Below are 26,400 nucleotides of genomic sequence, written 5' to 3'. Positions count from 1 at the left end.
TGGCCCGTCTTTTCCTCTGCCTGGTTCTCCCAGTCACATGCTTCCACCGTCCACTTTCCTCACCCAGCAGCCCCTCCTCAGAGTCCTTTGGTCCTGCTTCTATCCGCTCGTCTCAGCTTGTCCCCTGTGCCTCATGTCTGTGTTCCATCATTTGCTCAAATCCCCTTCTAAACTCAGCCAGAGTTTCCACTTGCATCTCCAGTCCCCTTACCTTTTCCTCCAGCAGCTCTATCAGGCGGCACTTCTTGCAGATGAAACTCCTTTCAGGTGCTCCCTCTAGGACCATGTACATGCCACAGCTACTAATAGTGTGCAGACAATACCAAGCTGGAAGGGGGTTGCAAGTTCTTTGGATTAAAATTCAAAATGATCTGGACAAACTGGAGAAATGGTCTGAAGTAAATAGGATGAAATTCAATAAGGACAAATGCAGAGTACTCCACTGAGGAAGGAATGATCAATTTCCCACATACAAAATGGGAAATGACTGCCTGGGAAGGAGTACTGTGGAAAGGGATCTAGGGGTATAGTGGATAACAAGCTAAATATGAATCAACAGTATTGTGAGTGCGCGCATACCAAAAAAACCCCCCAAAAAACAAAGATCATTCTGGAATGTATTAGCAGGAGTGTTGTAAGCAAGACACAGGAAGTAATTCTTCTATTCTACTCTGCGTTGGTAAAGCCCCAGTTGGAGTATTGTGTCCAGTTCTGGGTGCCACATTTTAGGAAAGATGTGGACAAATTGGAGAAAATCCAGACAAGAGCAGCAAAACCCATTAAAGATCTAGAAAACATGACCTATTAGGGAAGATTGGAAAAAGTTTGTTTTTTAGTCTGGAGAAGAAAACAGTGAGGTGAGACGTAAGTTTTCAAGTACATAAAAGGTTGTTACAAGGAAGGGGGTGAAAAATTGTTATCTTTTAATCTCTGAGGATAAGACAAGAAGCAGCAAGGGCGGTTTAGATTGGACATTTGGGAAAAGCTTCCTAACTCTCTGGATGGTTAACCATGGGAACAAATTGCCTAGGTAAGTTAGGGAATCTCTCATAGGAGATTTTTAAGAACGGGGGGTTAGACAAAACCTTGTTAGGAATGATCTAGTTATGACAGTCCTGCCTTGGACTAGGACAGGACTAGATGACCTATTGAGGTCTATTTCAGTTCTATGCTTCTATGATTAAATGTATAAGACGCTTGTATTTTTAGAATGGGTCTCGTTTGTGAAGTCCCAAATGTTCAGACTTCTCACAGAACAGGACTTTGGCTGTAATTTGGTTTGAAGTTGCAAGTGAAATGTAAGTTTGGGCTCAGAGTAGGTCATAGTGGATGAACAGTACCAAATCCATCAAACAAATTAGCTTTATTTTCTGTCTGCTTAGGAGAGACTTGCTGGTAGAATACCCTAGGATATGTTGGCTGAGTTGTATATATGGTGGTTAGGTTAAAATAGAATGGGGTGCTGCACATCAAGGATGAGATTCGTTGGCACAGCTGCATGAGGGAAGCTGCTGACTCCATGTTTTTATACTATGTCCATTCTTCTTTGCACAAAAATTCACCAAAATGAATTTTACAGTGAAAAGAGACTAAACTGAAATTATATTGTGGTGTTACTGCTGGTGAGATTCCCAGGATGAAGTGAACGAACTCCAGCACCATCATGATGGGTACCAGTGTAAAAAATCTAGAATGCAACGTTTCTCTCTCTCACACATCTGAAATCAGACTTCAAGTCAATCATGTTCTATACATCTGAGTTAATGTATTCCATAGCATTTCAATATATTAATATAGGAACACTTATCCCTTATTACAGTCAGGAGGAACCATTCTCATTTGTTGGTGTTTACTACGTAGTATTGTGATAGTAATTAATACTGTCTGAGGAGGAGGGAACTTAGTACTAATCTAAGAATTTATTTGCTCTGTGCTTGGCACTGCCGTCTGATTTATCCCTGGCTCATTGTGATGGGCAACTTTCTCCCCATCAGGTGACTAAACGTGATGAGGACTCCTCCCTGATGCAGTTGAAGGAGGAGTTCCGTACCTATGAAGCTCTGCGAAGGGAACATGATTCCCAGATTGTGCAGATTGCCATGGAAGCAGGTTTACGCATTGCACCGGATCAGTGGTCCTCGCTGCTATATGGTGATCAGTCCCACAAATCCCACATGCAGTCCATCATTGACAAGGTAAAGCCACCTCAAATCAGCCCAATCGTTTGTTCTCTTTCCCAGCTCTTTTGTAACCTAATACTAGTCGTGAGTCAATAAAGGGCTAGTCTACATTTGAAATGTTACAGTGGGGCAGCTGGAGAACTTCAGTGTAACTATTCACTTCAGTGATGGGAGGCATTCTCTGATCATCATAGTTAATCCACTTCCCATAGAGGGGGTAGCTAGGAAGAATTCTTATTACTATTACCTTGTCGTCCACCCCCCACCTTCCTTTCTTTTCCTTATTATACTTGTGTTAAATTAAGTTGAAAACTTCTTGGTCCAGAGGCCAAAGAGAGCTTTGTGCCTTTAGTAGAGGTCTAGCACAATGGAGCTCCAATTCTTGTTGGTATCACTGGATACTAGTGGAATATAAATGACTTAGAACATCCAGGGAAAGCCCATGGCTCTGGTGTATCTTTGCTTGAGGTGTAGTCTTACATATTGAAGAAAGAGGAGTTCCCTTTTGGAACTGAGAAAAAGTGAACACTTAGTGAGGAAATCATTTTGGGTGAAAATGAATTGAAACAATTGGAAAGATGACTCTGACCTACTGGAGCAGCCTGCAGGAGCAGCGATGGTTGCCTTGCCTGTAGAAAGTTAATTGTTACAATTTTTTAAGTTGCAGACCCCAGCCTCATTTGCACAGAGTGTTCAAGAACTAACCATTGCTCTCCAGAGGACTGGAGACCCAGCCAACCTGAACCGGCTTCGACCTCACCTAGAGCTCTTGGCAAATATTGACCCTAGTCCAGGTAAACCTGTGAGCATCCTGTAAGGTCATAGTAGTGTCTGCTTTAACAGAATGGCCTTACTGTATTAGCTGTTTAATCAAAAACTATGTGTCTTGAATATTCTCTACAGTGGTAGGTTCTCAGAATTTTGGACTTCACACTTCTTTTTTTTAATCAGAAAGCATTTTCCATGAAAAAATTACTGAGGAATCTTAATCCTGATACTCTGGAACGGCATAGAGTAGGAAAAGGTCAGGCTAGATAGACAAGCAGTTGGTTTGTTGTGGGAAGTGTCATGCAATTTTGCTGGCTGCTCAGAAATTTTGAATGACTGTTGAAGTCCGCCAAGATCACAGAGTGGGAGAGGAATCATGCAGAGGGAAGGAAGCGGGGAGAGAGAAAGCAGGGACTGGAAAGGGGAATCCAAGTTGTGGGAAAGGAAGAAGAAAAGGGAGATTGGAGAGGGAGCTTGAGGGGAAGGTGGCAGGGGAGAGTATGCATTGGAGAGGAGAAAATAGATGGTTAACGGTAAATGGGTACCTGAGAGGGGAACCTAAGCTCATATGGCTGAAGACTGCTCTTTACTCACCTGTAAAATAAAATGTATAGCCTTAAATCCACTCACCAGTGGTGAGTGGGGAGCTTTCCTTGGTGAGTGGGAAGGCCTAAGCTATCTATTACTGTAGGAAGTGATAAGGGTTTTTGGTTGTTTGTAAAGTTGACTCTTACGGTTGCAAAATGAACTTTCCAAATATGGACCAATCAGTGCTTAGCAACCAAAAATGCAGTGCTTTCTTTCTGAATCTGCCAAAGAGCTCTGCTAGTGTTGTTTACGCCTGTGGGAAAGAAGAGTAGAGTGAATTTGACAGCACTGCTGCTGTTCAATCCCTGGCAACGCTGGAACTATCAAGTACCATGGCAGTGTTCTGGGCAGTGGCAGTTGCTGCTGCTTGAGAAAACTAAGACACAGAAGAGAATTGAGGAGAGAATAACAAAATAACACAAGGTGACTGCGGGAGTATTGGTCATGGAAATCCTCCCCTTTAAAGCACCCAGGTGGAGTGGGAGGGAGAATATCAGATCTTCCCCCTTCCTATTTCCTACACTGGGGCCAGGAGAAAGGAAGAAATATCTTTTTCACTTTCTGGAATTACAGGAGGGCAGAACTTCAAATGTATCAGATACCTACTAGACAGAGACTGATTATAGAAGATGGAGTCATCTGTGCCCCTCCCTTTCCCCAGCAGATGAGTCTTCAGTGGATCGGGACTTCTCATCTTGATGATGTGCCTGTACCCAACTTAAATTTTTCATAAATATACTAGCTAAAAGGTGTTTGATAAATTAAAGATTTAATGGCTGTAATGATGTTTAACTGTTACAAGATTTTGAGACTCAGTGTATGTAGAGCATTTTGAGATCCACTGATTCAAGGTGGTGTGTGTGTGCGCGCGTGTGCATGCCCAGTGGTATTATCTTCTGTTGGATTAGGTTTAATAACTGGAAGAAAAATCAACCAGATAAAAGAATAAATTTCTATTCTGGCTGATGGCCCTATAGTTACTGATTCTGTCATGTATTAAATAGTGGTTGATTTGTGGAGTTGTATTGTTTCACATCATGGGGAGGGGAGGGGGAATGTAACTTGTGTTTTACAATGCGTGCCCCTCTAGATGATCTGGGACAGGGTTCCCAGACTTCAGTATGTGTATCCCAGAGGGTTCGTGAGATGTCTCGAGGGGGAGGTGGGGGAAGGAGAATAATGTGGGAAAAACTATGTAATGATGGATTTTTTAAATTTATTATCTTATTACATTTTCCTAATAGGCTACTTAGACGAAGCTGTAAAATTGTGGGAATTTTTTATAAAATACAATATAATAGAACCTCGGTTATGAACACTAGAAGTGGAGTTTGTTCGTATCTGAAATGTTCATAACTGTGATAGAAAAGTTGTTCTTTCAAAAGTTTACAACAGAACATTGACTTAATACAGCTTTGAAACTTTACTATGCAGAAGAAAAATGCTGCTTTTAACCGTCTTAATATAAGTGACACAAGGACAGAGTTTCCTTGTCAAATCTTTTTTAACTTTCCCTTTTTTTTTTAGTAGTTTATGTTTAACACAGTACTGTACTGCACTTGCTTTTTTTATTTATATATTTTTCCGTCTCTGCTTCTGCCTGATTGCATACTTTCAGTTCCAAATGAGGTGTGTGTTGACTGGTCAGTTCGTAATTCTGGTGTTCATAACTCTGAGGTTCTGCTGTAGTTAATTTTCTTCAAGATGTACCAATGAGGACACTGATACACAGATGCTGATGTACAGAGCCCTTTCCTCCATTCACTGTACAGCGCGGGTTCAGTTGCCCAGCAACTGTCCAGTCTAACTGAAATCAGAACTTAATCAGGGTGTTGTGTTTTGGTGTTTTTTCTGGTTGTGTACATTGCACTATAACTATATTTGTATGTAACAGTGAAATATGGACAAATGGCTAAAGAGCAGTAGTGTTAAGAATACAAAATATCCATGATGAGAAGGGTAGGAGTATGCGGGCAGCTGGTGGATCTAGAAGGGTGTACTCAATAAGAAAAGTTTGGGAACCTCTGATGTAGGGTAATGTTGATGGCCTTCGTAGAGAATATTGCCTAAAATAATATCTGTGTGATATAAGGCCTTGCCAGAGGTATGATGCAGCTGGAGGACAGGGCCTGTCCTGCAGAAAAGACCTTACTTCCAAAAACAATCCACAAAACACTAATGTCCGTCAGAGCTGTTCTGTCAGACTTAGATAAACCAATATGTTTTTGGTGCAGCATTGTACAAAAGAGTGGTGTAGAAACAAGGAATTTGATAGTGTTTTCTGTGCAAAAGACTTGTGCTCTTGTCAAGTTACTATAATGTCAAAATCAAAATATGTGCAATGATTTTGCTTGTCAGTCTCTCAAAGCTGTGAATGAGGAACTAAAACACCAGTGTTTCCTGAATTTTTTTCAAATGCTGGCTTGCTGATTTCTGTAGCTTCTTGTGCAGCTCAGTTCTCTGGTGTTGTAAATTTTGTTCTTTAAATGATCCATACTGAGACTGTGAGGGTTTTTTTGTTTTTTTGTTTGTTTTTTTTTGATTCCTGGTAAGGCACTCCTTGAAGCTTGCTACTTAGATTTTTGTGTGTTTGGGGTTTTTTAACATTGAAATATTCTTGATAACCAGTTGTGGAAACACCTTAATTTTAATTGTGAGAAATTTTCTGTTTCTTGTGAATGCTGCAGATGCCCCACCCCCAACATGGGAACAACTAGAAAATGGATTAGTTGCTGTGAGGACAGTAGTACATGGACTAGTTGATTACATCCAGAATCACAGCAAGAAAGGAACAGATCAGCAGCAGGTAAAGACTGGAGCATTAGGAATCTGGGAAACTATTAGTCTCTAAACTTTTATGAGCAAGTGGCATGGATTTATTTGTATGTCACTTCTGTGACCTAGCTTCAAATACACTTCAATAAAACTAGTTTGGGAGTCTCACTGTAGTGCCTAGTGAGTATTCTCCTTAGTAGGCAATCATCTCTCACGTCTTTGCACAGCAGATCAAGAAGAAAAGAAAATCTAATCCATCTGAAGCTACAGGGAAATCAAGAGGCAAACCCCCTTCCAAAAGAATCTTTGTGCCAATGTTGCTTTTTTTAAAACTGGCATATTTCACACATGAGATGGCACCTTCTCAGGGACGCAATACCTGTACTTAATGCTTGTAATTGTTCTGTAAAGCTTAAACATTTGGGACTCGAGTGAAGTGCTATTATAAATCCCCAAACTGAAAATCTTTGTTTCAAGAACTAATTGAGGTAGTTAAAGAATGTTGTTTCCTATCATATAACCAAACCTAGTAGTCTTTAAAGCAAGGCCCTGCAAGGGGGATCAAAATTAGCATTAGAATGGGATTGTAACTGCAGCCTTAATGTGTGAAAGCCATCACCTATCCATAGTTTTTGTGCACAGCTGGGACAAGAAACCAAATCCTCCTATATCCCAAAAAACAGTCCTGTGCCACTTAGCTAGCAGAGCTCTGGTTGCTCATTTCTGAGAGTACGTCTACACTATGGGATTATTCCAATTTTACATAAACCGGTTTTATAAAACAGATTGTATAAAGTCGAGTGCACGTGGCCACATTAAGCACATTAATTCGGCGGTGTGCGTCCATGGTCCGAGGCTAGCGTCGATTTCCGGAGCGTTGCACTGTAAATAGCTATTTCATAGCTATCCCATAGTTCCCGCAGTCTCCCCCGCCCCTTAGAATTCTGGGTTGAGAGCCCAGTGGCTGATGGGGCAAAAATCATTGTTGCGGGTGGTTCTGGGTAAATGTCATCACTCATTCCTTCTTCCAGGAAAGCAACGGCAGACAATCATTTTGCGTCCTTTTTCCCTGGATTGCCCTTGCAGACGCCATAGCACGGCAACCATGGAGCCTGTCCAGCTTTTTTTTTTTTTTACAGTCACCGTATGTGTACTGGATGCTGCAGACAGGGGCGATACTCCAGCGCTACACAGCATGATAGCAGAGACTGTTACCAGACGTTCTGTACCATCTGCTGCCAGTGTAATTTGGCAATGAGATGACAGTTATCTGTCCTTCTGTGCAGTCTGCTGCTATCATGGGTGCCCCTGGCTGAGATCGGCCAGGGGCGCAAAAGCAAAACTGGGAATGACTCCTTGAGTCAATCCCTCCTTTATGGTTTCTAAAAATAGTCAGTCCTGCCTAGAGTATGGGGCAAATGTACTAAAGAAGCAGTGTATCAGAGAGTACAGCTGCTCTGTGTCAGATCCCGCAGAAATGATGAGCTACATACCATTCACGGGGGGTGCCCCTGCAACAACTCCACCTGTTGCTTCCCTCCTCCCCCAGCCTTCCTGGGCTACCATGGCAGTGTCCCCCTCATTTGCGTCATGAAGTAATAAAGAATGCAGGAATAAGAAACACTGAGTTTTTAGTGAGATAAAATGAGAGGGAGGCAGCCTCCTGGTGCTTTGATAGTCCAGGCAGGACATTAAGCAGTGTGAGGGAGAGGAGCCCAGCATCCCACTGCTATGATAGTCCAGGCAGTACAGAATCTTTTCTTTTCACGTGAAAGGGAGGGGGCTGATTGAAGCTCAGCCCCCAGTTGCTATGATGAAGACGGTTATCAGCCGTTCTGTACCATCTACTGGGAATGACCGGGAGTCATTCCTATTTTCACCCAGACGCCTCCGGCCAGCCTCACCTGAAGCCAGCCAGGAGCACTCACGGGTTGATAAGGAGGACCGTTACCAGTCCTACTGCACCGCCTGCCACCGGGAGAGGAGAGGAACGGATACTTCTCTTCACTGCTGCAGCATCGCGTCTACCAGCAGCATTCAGTAGACATAGGGTGACATTGAAAGAAGTCAAGAAACTATTTCTTTCCCTTTTCTTTCACGTGGGGGGGAGGGAGTAAATTGACGAGCTATTCCCTGAACCACACCGGACAATGTGTTTGAACCTACAGGCATTGGGAGCTCAGCCAAGAATGCAAATACTTTTCGGAGACTGCTGTGGACTGTGGGATAGCTGGAGTCCTCAGTACCCCCTCCCTCCCTCCATGAGCGTCCATTTGAGTCTCTGGCTTCCCGTTAGCTTGTCACGCAGCACTGTGTGGCCTGTAGATTTTTTTTTCAAACGCTTTGGCATTTCGTCTTCTGTAATGGAGCTCTGATAGAACAGATTTGTTTCCCCATACAGCGATCAGATTCAGTATCTCCCGTACGGTCCATGCTGGAGCTCTTTTTGGATTTGGGACTGCATTGCCACCCATGCTGATCAGAGCTCCACGCTGGGCAAACAGGAAATGAAAATCGTAATTTCGTGGGGCTTTTCCTGTTTACCTGGCCACTGCATCCGAGCTGTGATTGCTGTCCAGAGTGGTCACAGTGGTGCACTGTGGGATACCGCCCGGAGGCCAATACCTTCGATTTGTGGCCACGCTAACCCTAATCCAATATGGTAATACTGATTTTAGCGCTACTTCTCTCGTTGGGGAGGAGTACAGAAACCGATATAAAGAGCCCTTTATATCGATATAAAGGGTCTCGTAGTGTGGACGGGTACAGCGTTAAATCAGTTTAACACTGCTAAAATCGGTTTAAACGTGTAGTGTAGAGCAGGCCTGATAGAAATTTCCTTCCTTTTTTTCTTATGTGCAACTGGCCAGTAGAGGGCAACATGCTCACATACACCATGCACTGTTTAGTTCCCATTGAAGTAAATAGTGGTGATGGGGAAATGCAAAATCCCATTGACCTCCATGGGACCACGATTGGCTCCCAAAATGTTCTCTCTCACAAATTTAATTTTATTTATCAACTACTGTATTTTTCAGATACAGCCAGCACAGAAATTTTCAGTGAGAAATAACTAATATATGAAGTTCAAAGGAGGTAGTAATAGACCATTTTGAGATGGAGGGAGAGTTAAGTGTTTAACTGGGATAATTGTTAATCTGTAACTCAAAAACAGCGTGATGAATTTTCTGCGGGCTTTGAAGAACCCTTTTCCTTAGCCTAAAATGGCCATTTTTACTTAGCAGGCAAACTCAGATTAATGTAGATTAACGTGAAAATCAGTTGGGTATTTGGGTATAAGTGTTAATTTAGCATGTTTTCCGCCCTCAGTGTGAAATTCTGGCTCGCTTCAGTGATGGTAGCTTCCACAGTATCTTATGGTGTTTTAGCCCTAACATTCAGTTTGTGATTACTAAGTGTTTTTTATCATGTAGAGAGACACACCAAGCTGCTTTCAGAACTGCCATAATGTTTTGTCCCCACTTATCTGAACCCACAGGCTGTTCCAATCCAGCCTCAATAAATAGTTTTGCTTATGTAATTACTGGCATGGATGAGCCATTTAAATCTGGCACTGGATCTGCTGACATAGTACCTAATTCTGAGTCTAGTATACAGTTGTATCAAATTATCATACACACAACTCCTTCAATTGCTCATCTCACCTGCGGTCGTGTCTGAATAAAGTTTGTCAATAGTTATTCACTTTGAACATTCGATTTTATTGAGAGCATGGTAGTTTAAAGTACCTTCTTGGTTAATTGTGTGCATTAATTTATACTCAAGTGCCTTACTTTGTTGTCTTTACTCTTCATAGCCTCCTCAGCACAGCAAGTATAAGACATACATGTGTCGAGACATGAAGCAGAGAGGAGGGTGTCCCCGTGGAGCCAGCTGCACCTTTGCACACTCACAGGAGGAATTAGAAAAGTAAGAGTGCCTTCTATAGTGAAAACCTTTCTTTGCCTTTTTCCCCAGCCATTAGCAATGGAAGCCATTTATCACAATTCTAAGAATGAGGAAGGGGGTGGATAGGTGTCTTCTACCAGTTAAGAAGTTTTTCTGGTGCTTTCTTAAACTCTCAGTCAGCAGGCTTTCTTTTAAGATTTTGAACTTGACATATACATAGTTCTGAAAGTAGAATTCAGGCTTTGCCTTGTTTGGCAGTAATAAAGCTATGAACAGTTGAAAATCATGTAGCAAGCATACATAGTGCATTGTTTTTGTTCCTGATTTTAAACATACTTCCAAAGTGTACTGCTTTGACTGTTCCCAAGTGTTTTTCTTGTTACCTCAATTTTGTAGTCAGATGAGAGAGGTAGGTTGGAGCTGGTAATTCTTCAAATCTTCAGCACTTACTTGGTCTTGTACCTCAAGCCTTTACACCACCTTGAAGAGCTTGAAACTCAGGGTTAACCCTGCTCAGAGCTCTCTTCTTGCAACAGTACCTCTTTTGAACTTGTCATTTACACAATGGCTTGTAAACCATGAAAGCTAATGTTACAACATAATGAAATGCCATCTGTGCAAGTGAATCCTGGGATAAATAAATGATAGAAGCTGTAGTTTTAGAGAGCTGAATGTTTGAAAGAGCAGAATTGTGTCTATCTGGCTTGTGTGTTGTGGGGTTTTTTTAAAAACTTTTTAAAAGCTAAGCAGCAGTGATGCTTTTAAAGAAGATTAGGATTTCATTCTGTAGTTCAAAATTTATATTTTATATTGCTTATAATTTCTCAATTTTTGCATTTTGGGCTGAAATTACTCATGAGTGTTCTCAGTGAAAGGTTACTTTTTTAACTTGGAACAATACCAGTTCAGATACTCAGAAATGTTACTTCTTGGTCATGTTTTAATCTTCTTTTTTAAAATAGAGAAAAAACCAGTGCCACATTTTGATTGTATAAAATTAATGAACCACAGTTGTGCCCTCTTTTATACGTTAGAATAAGATCTCTTTGGGAGGGTATGCTTTACAGCTTGATAGAATACCATACTCATAGTTTGGAACATTATTATCTTTTGTCTTCGACTGTGTTCTTCTCTACTCCTAACCATGGCTCTACCTGTCATCCTCACAGGTGGTCATGGTATATAGATGAACTTTGATAGACGAAATAGGGAAGAAGCTGAAGTACCCGGATGTAGATATCTCATGTTTGATCAGCTATGACACACAATTAATAAAAGTCCTATGCCATCATTGTGATGGAAACCGTTTTCTTTTCCTTCACTGCGGTGTCCATAAAGTACTGATTGGAAAAGCTGCTCTAGACATATGGTATTCTGGTGAATACAGGTTACCTCGGCTCTGAAAGAGTTGAGTATATGTGCTGTTTTTTCCAGATGTTTTGAAGATGAGGTCTATTATATCCAGACTCATTTGGCAGCTTCAGTGGCAGTAGTTCTGTTTTGGGAGGGGGAAGATGTCATCTCTAGTTTCAAATTGTGTGCTCACTGAAGTTCTAAAGGTGGCTAGATAACTTTGAGCTATGTTTCTATCTGTGCCTTTCCCTTCTGCTGAACTCCAGTGAAGAGGTGTTCGATTCATTATTGATATTAAGAGAGTCAGTGCTTTCCTAAAAGAGAGAAGCAAGGTGTCAGCATATCTTAAATGAACTCTTGCTAGAGACCTGCTCAAGAAACTAGCCCTTGTGTAGCCTTCCTTTTTAGAGGAAAGTTGTAGTGAAGCAGCTCCGGTGATGCCTGGAGTCCTCAGGCTTCTGTGGGCCCATTCCAAACTTGGTTTCCCAACTGCTTATGAGATAGTCAGCACCCTGGTTTCACTGGTGGATTATCCTTTTTGGCAATATGCAAAGACCAAGTGTCCATGTTTCACGTATATTAGCTGCCTTTGAGGCTTGGTATATTTGCAGACTACAACAGGGATTCATGGAACTGCCTGAAAGGCTTTTTCCTCTGAGCGAAAAAAATACCACCGGAGAGTGGTATTGTTCAACTGCTATTCTTCTTGAAGGCTTTCTCATATGAAGTGCCACAAGGATCCATTCTGTCACGTTTTGTTGAATATGAGTGTGACTGTTGGGAACATGAGGTGTTTCAGCCTGCAGTGCTTTGTGTGCTAATGAGACTGTTGTACAGCTCCTTTTCATCATATCCAAATGATGTGCACTCTACATTCCCTGTCTAGATGAAATTGGGGCTGTCTGGCTGAAGTTTAACCCAGATGAGACCTTCGGGATGCTGGCTGGCAGAGGGTTGAGTTACAGCCAGAGGAGATGGAAAGGTTGATGTATGTTCCCTTGATTAGAAGGGTTTGGGCCTGCTTCTGTTAGTGAGCTGTGCATTCTTTCTGTCCTGATGGATCCTCATCTGCTTTTGATGGATTAGTAGTAACAACAAATAGTGCTTTTTTTTAAATCTAAGCATGGCAAAACAACAACTGTTCCTCTCAATGCAAACATCACATGCACTTCCTGTGCCTTTATCACAGCTAGATTGGATTACTGTTGCGCTGTGCTTGTACCTACGTCTGAAGACCTCTCAGAAAACTCACTAGTGCAGAATGCAGCTGTCCACTTTTTTTTAGTGGCCTTTCTTGCAATCTTGGCTGCAGTGGTGAGTCTGCATTAGCTTCTGATTTTGCTTTTGGGTGCAATTCAAGGTGCTGGTTTTGATTTATAAAATCCTTTTAAGTTTTGGAGTCTGCCTTTGTAGGAAATTCTTATTGTTCAGTCCCAATAGTAGAGACCAATTGTTGTGTTTAAGCTAACACACCTCCAGATTTTAATAACTGAGCAGATGCCAGGATATCTTTAGTAAAGGGCATTCACCTGGAATTCGCTCTCCGGCCTGCTCCAACAGAGCTCTAGTCTGCTGTTTTTTCAGGGCACGCTATAAAGCTCATATTTGCTCAGGCTTTTGCCAGAGGAGGTGGAGTTAGATTTATCTGAGGATGAGGAGGCTTGATTTTTTATCTTTGAATCTTAAGAAAACACTCGGTTTATTTTGCAGTGAAGTTATGTCTTGAATATTGTGCATGCGCTTACGTCTCTCAGCATATATTGCAAATGTCCTAAAACAGAACGTGATCACACAACATTGAGTGAAGTGACCTATTAAGCAAATAGTAGGATAGAAGAGTGTTTTTCTTCCCCTGTATTTTTCTTCATTCAGTAATGCTGTGTAAATACACTAGATGGTATACTGTCTATTGTGACCCTTTTCCTAAAACCCTAACTGCACAGATGTAGTATTTTGAACACCTGAATGTATGTTGTTCCCATGTAAATGAAGACCCTATTCTTGTAATGTGTATATATGCAAGGAGAGAACCAAGTTAAGTTTACTGTGGCAATCTTAACTCTGAAATCCCTGGAACACTTGTCCTTTAAAAAATAAACCATCCTTAATATTGCATTTCAACTTATTTTGCATCTTAATATAGGCACATAATCTTTGCTGAATATGTAGTATACATACTCATTCTTCTGAAAGAAAACATTTTGCTAACATTTTGTTCAAATAGCACCAAGAAACTCCAGTCCGCCAGATATTAGCAATAAATTTCTGGCAAAGCTTCAGGAAGCTTGAATTAAAAATTGAAGCTCTTTCTGTAGCACCTGTGTGAAAAATCTTGAAACCCAACTCCTTCTAGTTTCTTGTTTCATTTTTTGGTGTGTGATTTCTTTTTCTGAAGATTTCGTAAAATGAACAAACGCCTGGTTCCCAGAAGACCACTGAGTGCCTCCTTGGGCCAGCTAAATGAGGTGGGCCTGCCTTCAGCAGCTATCCTCTCGGATGAAGGGGCAGTGGACTTGCCCAGTAGAAAATCCTCTGCCTTGTCGAATGGGATTGTGTCTACGGTCAGCACAGGGACGCAGCTTATCTCCCGCGGGACCGACTCCAGCTTTGATTCTGCTCTGAAGCCAGGGAAGATCGACCACCTTAGCAGCAGTGCCCCTGGATCCCCTCCTGACTTGTACGGATCTTCCTAACTATTGTTCGAAGTGTCATTTGTGTAAATGTGTGATGGAGGAAATATAAGGGACAGTAAATCCATTCTAGAAATGAAACAACAGTTTTCCTGCCTTGCACCTTTAGTGATTAAAAATGGCCTAGGGGAAAAAAAAGATGCTTTACTTCCTGCTTTTTGTAAGGAAAAGTGGTGAGAGCCATCAAAAGATACACCTTTGAAATCATACAGTGTTTAGACATGTTCAGTATTGAAAGCACATCAAGCTGTATGATGTGGCCTAATCATTATTGATGTCTTCCTTCTACTTTAGGCTGGAGTCTGTCCCCAAGAGCTCTATTTCTGCCTTACCAGTGAACCCCCACCCGGTGCCCCCAAGAGGACCTACAGACCTGCTCACAACGTCCAAGCAACTCCAAATTGTACCACGAGGGTCACAGTTGTATCCTGCTCAACAAGGAAATGTATTTTATCAGGAACCTAGAGGATCTGCCCCACCATTTGAGCCATCACCTTATCCACAAGGTAAGAGTGTTGGGGTCAGTTGTCCCCTCCCCCAATTGGTTCTGTGCCTGTGCTCCCGCACTCACCAGTGATTTATTTAACCACCTCAATTTTGGGTTTTCCTGTGGGAGCATGAAGGATAAACGCTTAATGTGCTAACAGCATAGTAAAATGGAAGTCCAGCATGGAGAAAAGGTGTACTTGAGTGGTAGAATTGTCTTTCAGTCTAAGTAATAAATTTCTTATGTGATAGCATTCAGCCAATCACATCCAGAGGGGATTTTATGCCATTAAATGAGAACTCGCTCTTCCGGGTTTTTGTTAAGTTTGCACTCATCCAGCATCATAAGTCTCTTTTGTCACATTAAAAAAGTGGATGAGATGAAGTGAAGATCACAAGGTATCGTGGAAAATGGGAACAACAGTAACTTCCCAGTCAGAATATTTATAAGACTTCATTGATGTTAAAATATTTTGAGGTACTCAGATGAAAGGTTCATGGCTGCTGCAGAAATGTTTGCACCAGAGAATGATGGATTTGGACAAGGAGTGGAAGACATAGGAATAGTTTAGAAAAGAGAACAAAAGGACAGTTCTGGAGGAGGAAGAGAATGATGGGGGTGGTAAAGGATAAGAAAAGGAAGTATTCCTTTGAAGAGAGGATTCTCATGATTGAACGTGAGTCAGGCTGAGGAGAAAAAGAAATAAGGAAGGAGAAATTAGTGTGAGGGGAAAGAGATGGAAGGAGTTCAATATGGTTTTAGAAAGGAAAGAGAAGGAAGAATAAAAGCAATATACCCAGAGCAACAAATTAAAATGTATAATATTTTACTTCATGTAGAAATGGGAAATCTGAGTGATCCATTTGACAATGACCCCTTTGTTTACATATGGGACACTGGTCTGTAAAGTCCAGAGTTTTTTTTTCCCCCCCATACCAGTTCCAGTCCTAAAAGGCTCCATCCTCCATTTTAGCCCTAGATATTCCAGCCCTTCCAGCCTTGTCAATTAACAGAAAAAGGGAGAATTAACACACACAATTATCCCATGATTGTGGAAAGGCTCTTTCCTGCTGGGGTGCTTTTGTCGAGTTATGGACCCTCAACTGAGTTCAAAGACACAGCAGAATAATCCACACAAAAAGGCAGTCTGCCTTGGGCCCTTCCTTCAAGGTGAGGCTAGTGAGCAGCAGCCATCTGAGGAGCTCCTGCTTTCAGTCAGCCTTTCCTCCAGCGGCTAGGGACTGGAGATCTGTTCTCCTCCCTGGTCAGCCACCAGCTGTGCTGCATTTCCTCCTCTTTAAGCGCCTCTCTCCAAAGTTTCTTGAAAAATGTTGCTCAGGCTACTTGTGCCCAGAAGAGTGCTAGTCATTGACTGGCAGGATCATCCATGTGAACTTGGAGGGACACCTAATGAGTTCTATCTGCAAAGTTGTGGGAATTATAGTCTTTGGGCCCAGTTGTGGTCTAGGCTGAAGAGAGAAGGCTGCACCTTCTCACCTGTGCTGGTCTCAATCTCTAGCTGCTGTGGCTTGTCTCCAGCCATACTGGCTGGTTTGGTTAATTTAAACTTGACTCCCTCGGCTCTAGATCAACCTTTGCATTCTCAAATGTCTTGTGGCTGATTTATAATGACTTTTTCCTATATGAAAATCTATTATTTATAGCACTAAGATGACAGGTGTGTGGTCAAGAAATGACTTACTGATGCCACTTTTCAAGACAGTTGTAGACTGAAATTTCTAAGAATAAATTGTGGTGAATTGATATGTCCAATCACGTACTGACTTTTTGTATCATTGTTACATAAATTCAGGTGTGTACTATCCTACTCCGTCCTCACAGTGCATGTCTCGTTTTGTCCGACCTCCACCATCTGCTCCTGAACCTGGTGGTCCTTACTTAGACCATTACCCACCCTACCTTCAGGATCGTCTGGTGAATTCGCAGTACAGCACACAGCCACAGCAGTATCCTCCCATGGGACAACCTATGTACCCACATTATGAGAGCCGGCGTGTGTACCCCTCTGCCCAACCATACCAGCGGGAAGAGATTGTCCGAGGAAGCCCCGTGCCCATTGACATTCCACGTGGAGCTGCACCTCCCTATGTACCTGAATCCAGAGACAGATACCAGCAAGTGGAGGGTTATTATCCCGTGGGTCCACATCTCAATCCGATCAGACCATACCACAGAGTACGGTTTTCTATATACTTTTGTAGTTTGCTCAGAGAAAGAACGTTAAGGGAATTTTAATTTTGGGGAACTGGGCACTTTCTGAAGGAGGGGAGATGAAGCACTTTTTAGGAGAATTAAATGCCGAACTCAGACTCCTGAGACACTAAAGCTTATTTCCCTCCACACATGCACAGTTTGTGCCAAATTTTAAACTTCCTGATGGTGACTGATGAAAACTGAGCATTGGTGGTGGTCACTCCTGAAAGAACATAGTTCCATATAAATCATTTCAAGTAAAGAAATGTCATATGTTCACATGAAATACTTAACACTGACTTTTGTGGCAAAATAAAATTTGAAGATAGTGTCTTAAATCTTTTGATTTCAAGTGTAGTGACATGATTGTGACATGGCTGGAAACTGACATCCTCTTTTTATACACACTGCAGATATAGCATGGGTACATGGTAATAATGTGCGAGATTCGATGCACTGCCCACTCTTGACCTGGAGAGACTGCCTCCAGAATGGGCCAGGAATTCTGCTTTCATGACCGATCTATATTTAGGCCCTTGACTGGGATTGCCAACTGGAGTATCCATATGTTATGGTTTTGTGTGGACATCAGTCCAGTGGAAACTAGAAAGACCAAATTTGCTGCCCATAAACCACTTGATGAAAATAGTCATTCGCTACATAGCTAGATTCAAATGAGTGATGTGGGGATTAAGGGCTCTGTATCCCATTATCTGGTCCATGAATGAATTTTAAACTTTTCAGTTTACCCAGTGTGTAGCTTCATCATGTCTGAGATCTGATAAATCTGTTCAAGTGGTATAATTCAGTTATAAGATATACAATATCCCCAGATATTCTAATTAACTAGGTACGGTTATATCCTGCAGAGTTGTACAGCTACTGTACCCCAGGATGAATGACAGCTTTGGCATTATCCACCTTGGAGTGCCCAGCCACTTGAAAGCTAATTGCTTCACACCACCCATAAAGGAGTGTGGTTTGCAAGACAAATGTTTGGCCCTTTTGTGAGTTGAGGGTCAAAAAAGCTAGAACACACTGCACTAATGGGGGTCTAATCAGTGTTGGCAGCTTGTGTCTGCATTTCTAGGGAAGCTTGCATGATCACTCATGTGAACTCTCTGTGAATAAGATGCTGCAGTCTCCAGGACCACTTTAATGAGCACTAAATTCAGGCAAAAGTTTAGAGAAGTATCTTGCAAATAGAATTGTTTTGGTTTTACCCCTTTCTTACAATGTGAACTGTGTTCTGGTGTTAGATATTTTATTTTTTTCACTATACTTTTCCTCTTGTAAGGTGGTGATGCTCTGCTTTGTGTATTACGTAAGTTTACTCAACAAGTTGTTTATATTAAAACTTTAGGAGACTTATAACCCACTTCCGCCTCCATCTCAAACCCATCCCAGCCTGGATGAGCTTCATCGCCGAAGGAAGGAAATCATGGCCCAGTTAGAAGAAAGGAAGGTGATCTCCCCACCTCCTTTTGCACCGTCACCAACTTTGACTCACCCCTTCCACCCAGAGGAGGTAAGCTTATTTTTAACCAAGCTTTTGGGTTGCTGATATGGTCATAAATGAGTTTAGGGGTATGATGGGTTCCCCCCAGAGGTGCCTCCTGGAATTGGGATACCACTGAGCCCACCTACGCTTTCTTTACACTGTATTGCTCTGACAGGCCCTCAAGGCCCCTCCAGTGCACATACAGGTAGGGACACGCAGCTGCAGCTACACACATGCTGAGATCAGCTCTGCATAGGAAGGCTCAGCTAAGGTTCCTTTCAGTTCCTAAGGCATGCACCCACTCCAGCTGCACAGTGTAAGCTCATGAAATTTGCCCCCTCCCTCAGTGTTGAAGATATGCAATAGCTTTCTGCCCCCAGTTATGATTTCCACGTACTGGTTTTAGACAAAACAAAAACAGGTTTATTAACTACATGAGATAGATCTTAAGTGGTTTGGTAAGGGATAGCAAACAGATCAAAGCAGATTGTGTTTTTGTTTATTTGCTAGGTAATCTAAGCTTAATATATTAAAGAGATGGGATATGAGCAGCAAATTGTCACCCTAATTGTTGTTTTAGGCAGTTTGCAGAGATTCTTGAGAGCAAGCTGCACTTGCTTGCATCTTAAAGTCCCAGATATTCCTTTCACAGGCTAGAAATCCCTCTAGCCTGGGTTCAGCCCTTCTCCCCTCGTCCAGTCTTTGTTTCTCAGGTGTTTCCAGTAATCTTCTTGGGCAGGGCATCAGTGAAGAACCATGATGATGCCTTAAATGTCTTTTGCGTATAGTGGGAACCCTTTGTCTCCTCTTTTGGTTCCCATGCCCGGTCAGTGGAAATACACTGGTATTCCAAGATGGAGTCTAGTACCAAGTAACTTGATCTCATACCTCTGTAGGGACACAGCAGCCATGACTCTAAGGATGTTTGTAGCATCCTCAGGAAGGCTCCTGGTGGGAGATTAGGCTCTTCTAAGACCTATTGTTCTCCCTAATGGTCCTTTCCAGCCAGCCATCTAGAGTGAGTGCATTCTGCCTAGTGGGCGTTCTCCAGGTATAAACGCATTTGTAATAGATGTATAGACAATATTCCTAACTTCAGATACCAATAGGATACATGCATACAAGTAGGATAATCATATTCAGTAAATCATAACCTTTTCAATGATATCTCATATGACCTATCTTGCATAAAATGCATCAGATATGCCCTAACCATATCTCAGTAATATTACTGTGAATAATATGGGGTGTAATGCCACAAGGAATATGCAAGGTTAAGAAGTGAGTTTCTTTCACTGATCATGACCTTCTGAAAGGCTAAGATGAGCCTATAGGATAAGAAAGGGTAGATTTACAGGTTAGCCCAGTACTGAACAATAATAAATCTCCTAGGATCTTATATTAGACATTTTAGGGAGACCTTTGTGCTCCAGTTATGGAGGTCCATATGGTGACATCTGAGGAAGACTGTTCTTGGTTCTCCATCAGAACTCTGATCTATCAGTGGTCCTTTGTTACCTATTTATGCAGCCATGAGAGCTATCTTGCTGCTTTAATGTGTGGTGGCGCTATTAGATTGTTTTGAATGTCTCTGTTAATGACCAAAATACCATTGCTAGGCTTGGCTTTATTTACACCTGATATGGATAGAATTAAGTAATAAGGCAAGTCTTCAACCAGATCAAGATCAAAATGTCACCTCTTCTTGCTGTGCAAGAGAGGAGGGGTAGTTCAGTGGTTTGAGCATTGGTCTGCTAAACCCAGGGTTGTGAGATTAATCCTTGAGGGGGCCACTTAGGGATCTGGGGCAGAAGCAGTACTTGGCCTGCTAGTGAAGGCAGGGGGTTGGACTTGATGACCTTTCGGGGTCCCTTCCAGTTCTATGAGATAGGTATATCTCAATTTTCTTCCCTTTTTTTTTTTTTTTTTTAAATACTGGGAGTCCAGCCAAGTGATTTGAATTTCACAAATAATATGAAATATAAGTTTGCAACTTCCTATACTACACCTGGTTGAAGACCTGCCAGCATCTTGCTTGAAGTGAACTGTGTCGCGGGAGTCAACAATGCCTGCAATACACCACCTGCCTTTTACTTACAGAACCAGGTTTTTGTTTTTGTACAGTACTCGGATGAAGACCTGAAAGTAGCTGGGAAATACAAAGGAAATGATTATAGCCAGTACTCTCCTTGGTCGTGTGACACCATTGGCTCCTACATTGGAACCAAAGATGCAAAACCCAAAGATGTTGTGGCAGCAGGGAGTGTAGAGATGGCGGTAAGTTGGGATGCAAGAATGCAAAAAATGTTAAATTGTGAGGGACCTCCTTTATTTATTAGCTAGACTGACTGCAGCATGTGCCTCTTTCTCAGGCCAAATGTATCTGACAGTTGGGGATAGTTTTACAGTTGCATCAAAATGCTCTGTTTTCAAAATGAGAAATTGTTCCAAAGCCACAATATCATTTCTATTTATCTGTTTGTCCTCTTGGTTCTGGGTATAAGTATAAACGAATAGCTCCTACCCGACTTGAAGCCGCTTAGTGGGAGAGATACTAAGATGTTATGTCATCAATTTCTCAACACTAATTTGGAGTCCAGAAATTATTTGTAGTAAGTGCTAATTAGTTGGAGCTGCTCACCTTTTGTTTCCTTCACTGAGATGGAAGAAGACCTGAGGTTTTAAAAACATTTTTTGGGTGCTTTTATGGTCCTGGTTCAAGTTAACACTGTTTAGTTGGTTTTTTGCTTTGGGGACTAGCTCAGTCGACAGTCTTTTTTGGGGATCCAGGACCAAGAGACCACCTCAGATATTTCTCCAAAGTGCTGCAAATGTAACATGATATTGCAGTCTGCTACTGTCTTGAGTGCCTTTTCAGCATTTTTCTGATTCCTCTCTCTTACACACAATCCAGAGCTGCTATTGACTGGAATTGCTCTGCTTTAAAGGATATGAGAATTCTTAATGTAATTTAAAAACACAGTACTGGTGTAGGGGAACAGGAATTAACTAGCCCAAACAGGCATGCCTCAGTGATGCTATATTTCTGCAGGACTGATTTCGTTAGGAAGATGCCTGCTGGGGTATCAAATTTATTGGGAGCTAGTGATTGCAAGAGAGGAAGGAGGAGGCATGGATCTTGCAATAATACCACGTTTCCTCATGACCCCTAGTTAGAAAAACATTCAGAAGGTGCTGAAATTTGCATTTAGTAAACTTGAAGCGGTCACACAGAACCTTAATATTTTTGCTTTTTTGAAAAATGTGTATGTGTAACTCATCTTCATTGCAACTGTCTGTAAATGAAGCAGAAGCCAGTTCTCTTTTTTTGAGAGGGGGTGGGGGAGGAGGAGAAATGTTCTTTGTGAAGAATTCCCATTTCCTCCCCTTTCTTGTATATCCCACCTCATTTCTTCACTGTCCTATGTCATGGTGACCTGTGTTAGGACAAAAACAACTGGATGAGACTACTTTTCAGAACTCATCATTCTGTGATATGCTGCTACCAGTATGAATGAGCTTCTCATCTGTCATCTGGCTACCACCTGTCTGACTGACAGGATTTTCTGACCAGCTCCTCCTCCTCCTTTGCATGCAGTTTCCCCAGTTGTTCTCCTGCCTTACTGGAAGCAGCTGCACCTGGTGCTTCACTGCTGAGTTGCCCTCCATCTTTCTGACCTTAATGGAGCTATGTGGATTAGGGAAAGGCAAAATTGGTTTACTCCCAGAAAAAGAAGGGTAAGAAGCATCATAAATGCCTTTCCCCTGCAGCTTTGGGCAGCTGGGCTATTTTGCTGGTCCTGCACATTCTCACCATGCAGAATTGCCACTGCTAAGTCTGGGAAGTGGCAGGAGGTATTCCAAATGAAGCAATTGCTTTCTACTTCAACAGCCCTCTGTGGGACTTGGAAGCTGTCCTGCAGGTCTCCTAAGTTTCTCCCCTGCTTCCCTCCACCACCCAGAAAGACCAGGTCACAGATAGGGGCTGACAAGATATCCTCCACCTTCAGTGTGTCATCCATTCTCGTGGATGGGAATGGGGGGAATTAATTTTCATCACCACAAAGGAAATTCCTCCATCTGAGCCATATACTGTATAAATAAATAGGGGCTTTGTTGCCTTACTGCTTTCACCCTTCCACTGAAAAAGCTTGGCAAGAATCTCACTGTCGGGTTCAAGTGACCTCCTGAGCCCCTTTTTCTGTTGTCCATTCAAGAGACTTCTTTCCTAGGGGCAGAAAAAGCCTCATCCTTCTCTTCTCTCATAGTCTCTCAAAGAGAGTGAGCTAGAATCAGATCTGAACCATCTTCTTGTACTAAGATCCTTTTTCCTTCCTGGAAAATCATAGTAGGGTCATGCCAGAGGAGTGGGGTTACTTGGTCACTTCTGTAACGAAACCTTTTATCTCTTTGGAACAGAAATCCTACAGGGATGAGCAGGGGCTCATATTTTTCCCTCAAGGGCAGCCTTACTTCCAGGACTTGTATCTACTCCACCCAAAGGTGAACTTACAATTTCCCATTCTGAGTCCAGAGACCTGCCTGAGGACGCACTGTGTCGTCTTTTGACACCTGGATAGGAAGGTTAAAAGTGCTGTTAAACAGTTCTTTAGAGTGGATGTTACTCAAATTACTACTGTAGTTTGTGCCTCATAAACCTCAAGGGCAGCCATCCAGTGCCTCCCAAAGATACCAGGGGACAAAGCAGTTGGCTCCAAACATCCCTCCTCAGTAGGTAGGACATCTCTAAGTGACTTCTTTTTAATTCTCTGAATGGCATGATTCAGGGTTCTGTGCATTTAGGCATGAGCATCCTGACTACTCCCTCCCTGGATCAGTTCTTGTGGCAGCTTACCTTTGTTTCCTTGCCACCACTTCAATGGAATTTGGAGAGGCCATTAATTGATGGAGGCTTCAGCTGCCAAGTTCTAGAAGAGTTGCTTTTGAGATTTGGAAGGAGGGCCACTCACTCCAGTGGGCTGTGCCTCCTCTCCTCCTCACTCTTGTCCCCCACGATTCTCCCTTTTTATCATAGTAGCCATCCTCCATCTTAGTTTCTTTGTAGATCTTCCTTATCTAGATGTGGTCATTGCTTGTTCTGAGTTTTTAACTGGAAAAGCAGGAAGCCTATCTGGATGCTGAGAGGAAGGAACCAGGTGCAAAAATCCCATAATCGATAAGCTACCACCTGACAGATACCCTAAGCAAGACTTGTCCATACTGGTGTTGGCACATTCTGGGAAGACAAGCAGCAAGGAAAGAGACACTTGAAATATTTTGTCTCTGTTATGGTCAATTTTATTTTTCTTTACCTCTTGTCCAGAACATAGATAGTAAAGGCATGCGTGACCAGCGGTTGGACTTACAGAGAAGGGGAGCAGAAGCTGGGGACGATGACCTCATCCCATTTGGAGACCGGCCAACTGTGTCAAGGTTTGGGGCCATCTCGCGTACTTCCAAAACGATGTACCAGAGTTCTGGCCCCATGCAGGCCATGGCGGTACAGGGAGCTTCCACCAAATCTATCAACATTTCAGGTATAACGGGTACACATGGTTATTTTTCTTTTAGCATAGTTTTGTTTTATTAGCGTGGTAGTATAGTGCAGGTAAAAAATGTCTTAGGAAATATTTTATCAGACTCTTCAATGGTACCTGATGCTACCAAGTTCTGATTAATAAATTATGGATGGAAATGCCAGTTGGCCTTGTGTTTCAGTGAGGAAGCCTCCTCCACCTGTTTTTCTTACAAGGGTTACTGTACTTGCAGGGAGCTGGGGAATGATGATGATTTTTTTTTACCATCTGAACGTATGCTGTATATGAGAGAGTTCAGGCATAGCATTCCTATTGAAAAAGCATTTTGGTGGTTAAACTAATCTTTCTTCCCAGCTATTACGGATATTCTTTGCAACCTATATAGCAATCTATTGGATTATATATGGGATAGTTCTGAAACTCAAAGCATTGTAACATAGCATGTGTTACCTGGGTAACTCCTTCTGTTCTTTTGCAGATTACAGTCCATATGGAACTCATGGCGGTTGGGGAGCTTCTGCATATTCACCCCACCAAAACATACCTTCTCAGGGACGTTTCAGTGACAGGTGGGAATGTCTATCTCACGCACATGCTCACCCTTTTTGTCTGTACTTATTCTGTTTATAGTAGTTTCTTCTTTACCAAACTTAGTAAAGTTATTTTCTTTCCAATCCCTTTCTTGCCCCTCAAAGGGAGAGATTGTCCATGTCAGATGTGGCCAGTCACGGGAAACCCTTGCCGTCAGCTGAGAGGGAGCAGCAGCTCAGGCTGGAACTGCAGCAACTAAATCATCAGATCAGCCAGCAGACACAATTACGAGGACTGGAGGTTGGTACCTGTGCCCTGGAAGGGGTATGAGAGAGCAAGAGAGAGAGAGAGCAGATTTGCTTACTGGAAGCCAGACATTCTTCTCTCATATTGACCATAGTACAAAAATGTAAATCCATGATACCTGACGTCAGGACTTCCTAGCACTTCAGCACAAGGGAAAAACCCTTGACTATTTAGCAGCAGGAACTGAGGACTTGCTCGCTCTTAAATTTTTTTTTTCAATTTAATTTGTAGTCTAAAGAGAGCATACCATGTGTGTGTTCATGTCTGCTTGCTTTTTCTCTCTCATGGTCTTTTCTGGGCCCAATAATTTGTAAGCAAATAAAGCTCTTGGCTTTTCAGATTTTGAGTGAATCAGACTCTACCTGTAGAAAGTTAAACCCTTTTGTGTGGTGTTTGGCTTTGTGCTGTAGCCCTTTTCTTCCTAAACAGCACAAGCCACAAAACTGAACAAAATAGATGTTTAAAGTATTTTAACTTTAGAATTCAAAGTTGAGCTTTTATTTTTACTTAAAATGAGTGTGATTTCTGCACAGAGGGATGGTATGGGAAGTGTATATTTGTAAAAGGAACAATGAGCAGTATGTATCATGTGATAAACTCAGGACATACAGCTGCAAGGGAAGGGCAGAATTCAGTCCCAGAGGGTCAAAAGGCCCTCCTCCCTATCAACTGGGGGGTAATTCCGGGTCAGTGAGGTTCAACTGAGAAAGGGTTACCAAGGTATCAATTAGAATCAGCTGAGGGGGAGCCACCTGAGGTTAATTATGATCAGCTGATTCTAACTTAGGGCTGCCTGAGACTTTTTTAAACCCTTCCCTGGGAGGAAGTCGGGGAGAGAGCAGAGAGAGAAGGAGCCCTGCTGCCAGGAGTGTAGGAGCAGCAAGCCTCACCAGGAGCAGAGGCAGTATTCTCTCCCACAAGGGAGAAAGACTCTAAAAAGAACTGGGGAAGATACTGGGAGCAGACTTTCCCTGTGTCCCAAGGGGGACCAAATTACCCAAGCCTGTCTCACCAGGGCTAAAAGCAGCGGAGTCTGGGGAGACCGGGAAGGTGCCATGCCACAATAGCTTTATTTCATTTTATGGGACCTTGTGGTAGGAGGGAGTTGTGAAACAAAATTAAGGAATTCTTGCTGTAGGAAAGCTTAGTTACTGTACTATTGATCCTTTTCTGGAAGGGAAAGCCTTATCTTCCTACAGAAAGCAATGGAGAACTACTCTAAGGCACCTCCCCTCTAGTCAGATTGAGGTTTCTCTCAGCAAGGATCATTGTCCCTTAAGAAGTCTTTGCTCTAGTAAGAGCTTGGTTCCTAAAGCAGGAGTTCATTGTGCATTTATTAGGTGTTCATGGCACTCACAATGTCTGAGTGGCAATGACAGTTTCAAGAAGCACACATTTCCCAGTTACTTGAAAAGTGACTTGTTTGTGTTCTTGTGCTCTTATTCAGGAACAGGAGGGAAATTGTATTTAAATTGTGCATGCTTGCCTTTGCTGGTACCTTAATGGAGGAGTATTGGAAAGTTTCAAAACCTGTACCTGGCTTCCCTGCCCACATACCACT

General features: G+C 42.4%; 2 protein-coding genes across 4 annotated transcripts in view; one reads left to right on the top strand and one right to left on the bottom strand.

The window, feature by feature from the left end:
- Positions 1-26,400, top strand: part of RC3H1 (ring finger and CCCH-type domains 1) — a 116,516-nt gene that overhangs the window by 78,546 nt on the left and 11,570 nt on the right. For 2 of the 3 annotated variants that reach the window (XM_030571787.1, XM_030571788.1), the window contains exons 6-17: positions 1,995-2,195; positions 2,842-2,974; positions 6,224-6,342; positions 10,129-10,241; positions 13,969-14,250; positions 14,558-14,769; positions 16,564-16,946; positions 18,328-18,492; positions 20,590-20,742; positions 23,789-24,002; positions 24,481-24,571; positions 24,698-24,833. In XM_030571787.1, the coding sequence (XP_030427647.1) occupies positions 1,995-2,195; positions 2,842-2,974; positions 6,224-6,342; positions 10,129-10,241; positions 13,969-14,250; positions 14,558-14,769; positions 16,564-16,946; positions 18,328-18,492; positions 20,590-20,742; positions 23,789-24,002; positions 24,481-24,571; positions 24,698-24,833 (2,202 nt within the window). Of the gene's footprint in view, positions 1-1,994; positions 2,196-2,841; positions 2,975-6,223; positions 6,343-10,128; positions 10,242-13,968; positions 14,251-14,557; positions 14,770-16,563; positions 16,947-18,327; positions 18,493-20,571; positions 20,743-23,788; positions 24,003-24,480; positions 24,572-24,697; positions 24,834-26,400 lie in introns of all 3 variants that reach the window. The other variant, XM_030571786.1, reaches the window with a different exon arrangement.
- ZBTB37 (zinc finger and BTB domain containing 37) overlaps positions 24,789-26,400 on the bottom strand; it is a 74,125-nt gene continuing 72,513 nt past the window's right edge. Inside the window, exon 4 of the mRNA XM_030571794.1 lies at positions 24,789-24,848. Within this exon, the coding sequence (XP_030427654.1) occupies positions 24,819-24,848 (30 nt within the window). The 3' untranslated portion in view covers positions 24,789-24,818. The remainder of the gene's footprint in view (positions 24,849-26,400) is intronic.

The sequence above is a fragment of the Gopherus evgoodei genome, chromosome 8 (assembly GCF_007399415.2).
Source record: "Gopherus evgoodei ecotype Sinaloan lineage chromosome 8, rGopEvg1_v1.p, whole genome shotgun sequence".
Lineage (NCBI taxonomy): Eukaryota > Metazoa > Chordata > Testudines > Testudinidae > Gopherus > Gopherus evgoodei.
Note: the sequence above shows the minus strand (reverse complement) of the source record. Positions and strands in the feature narration are given on the sequence as shown.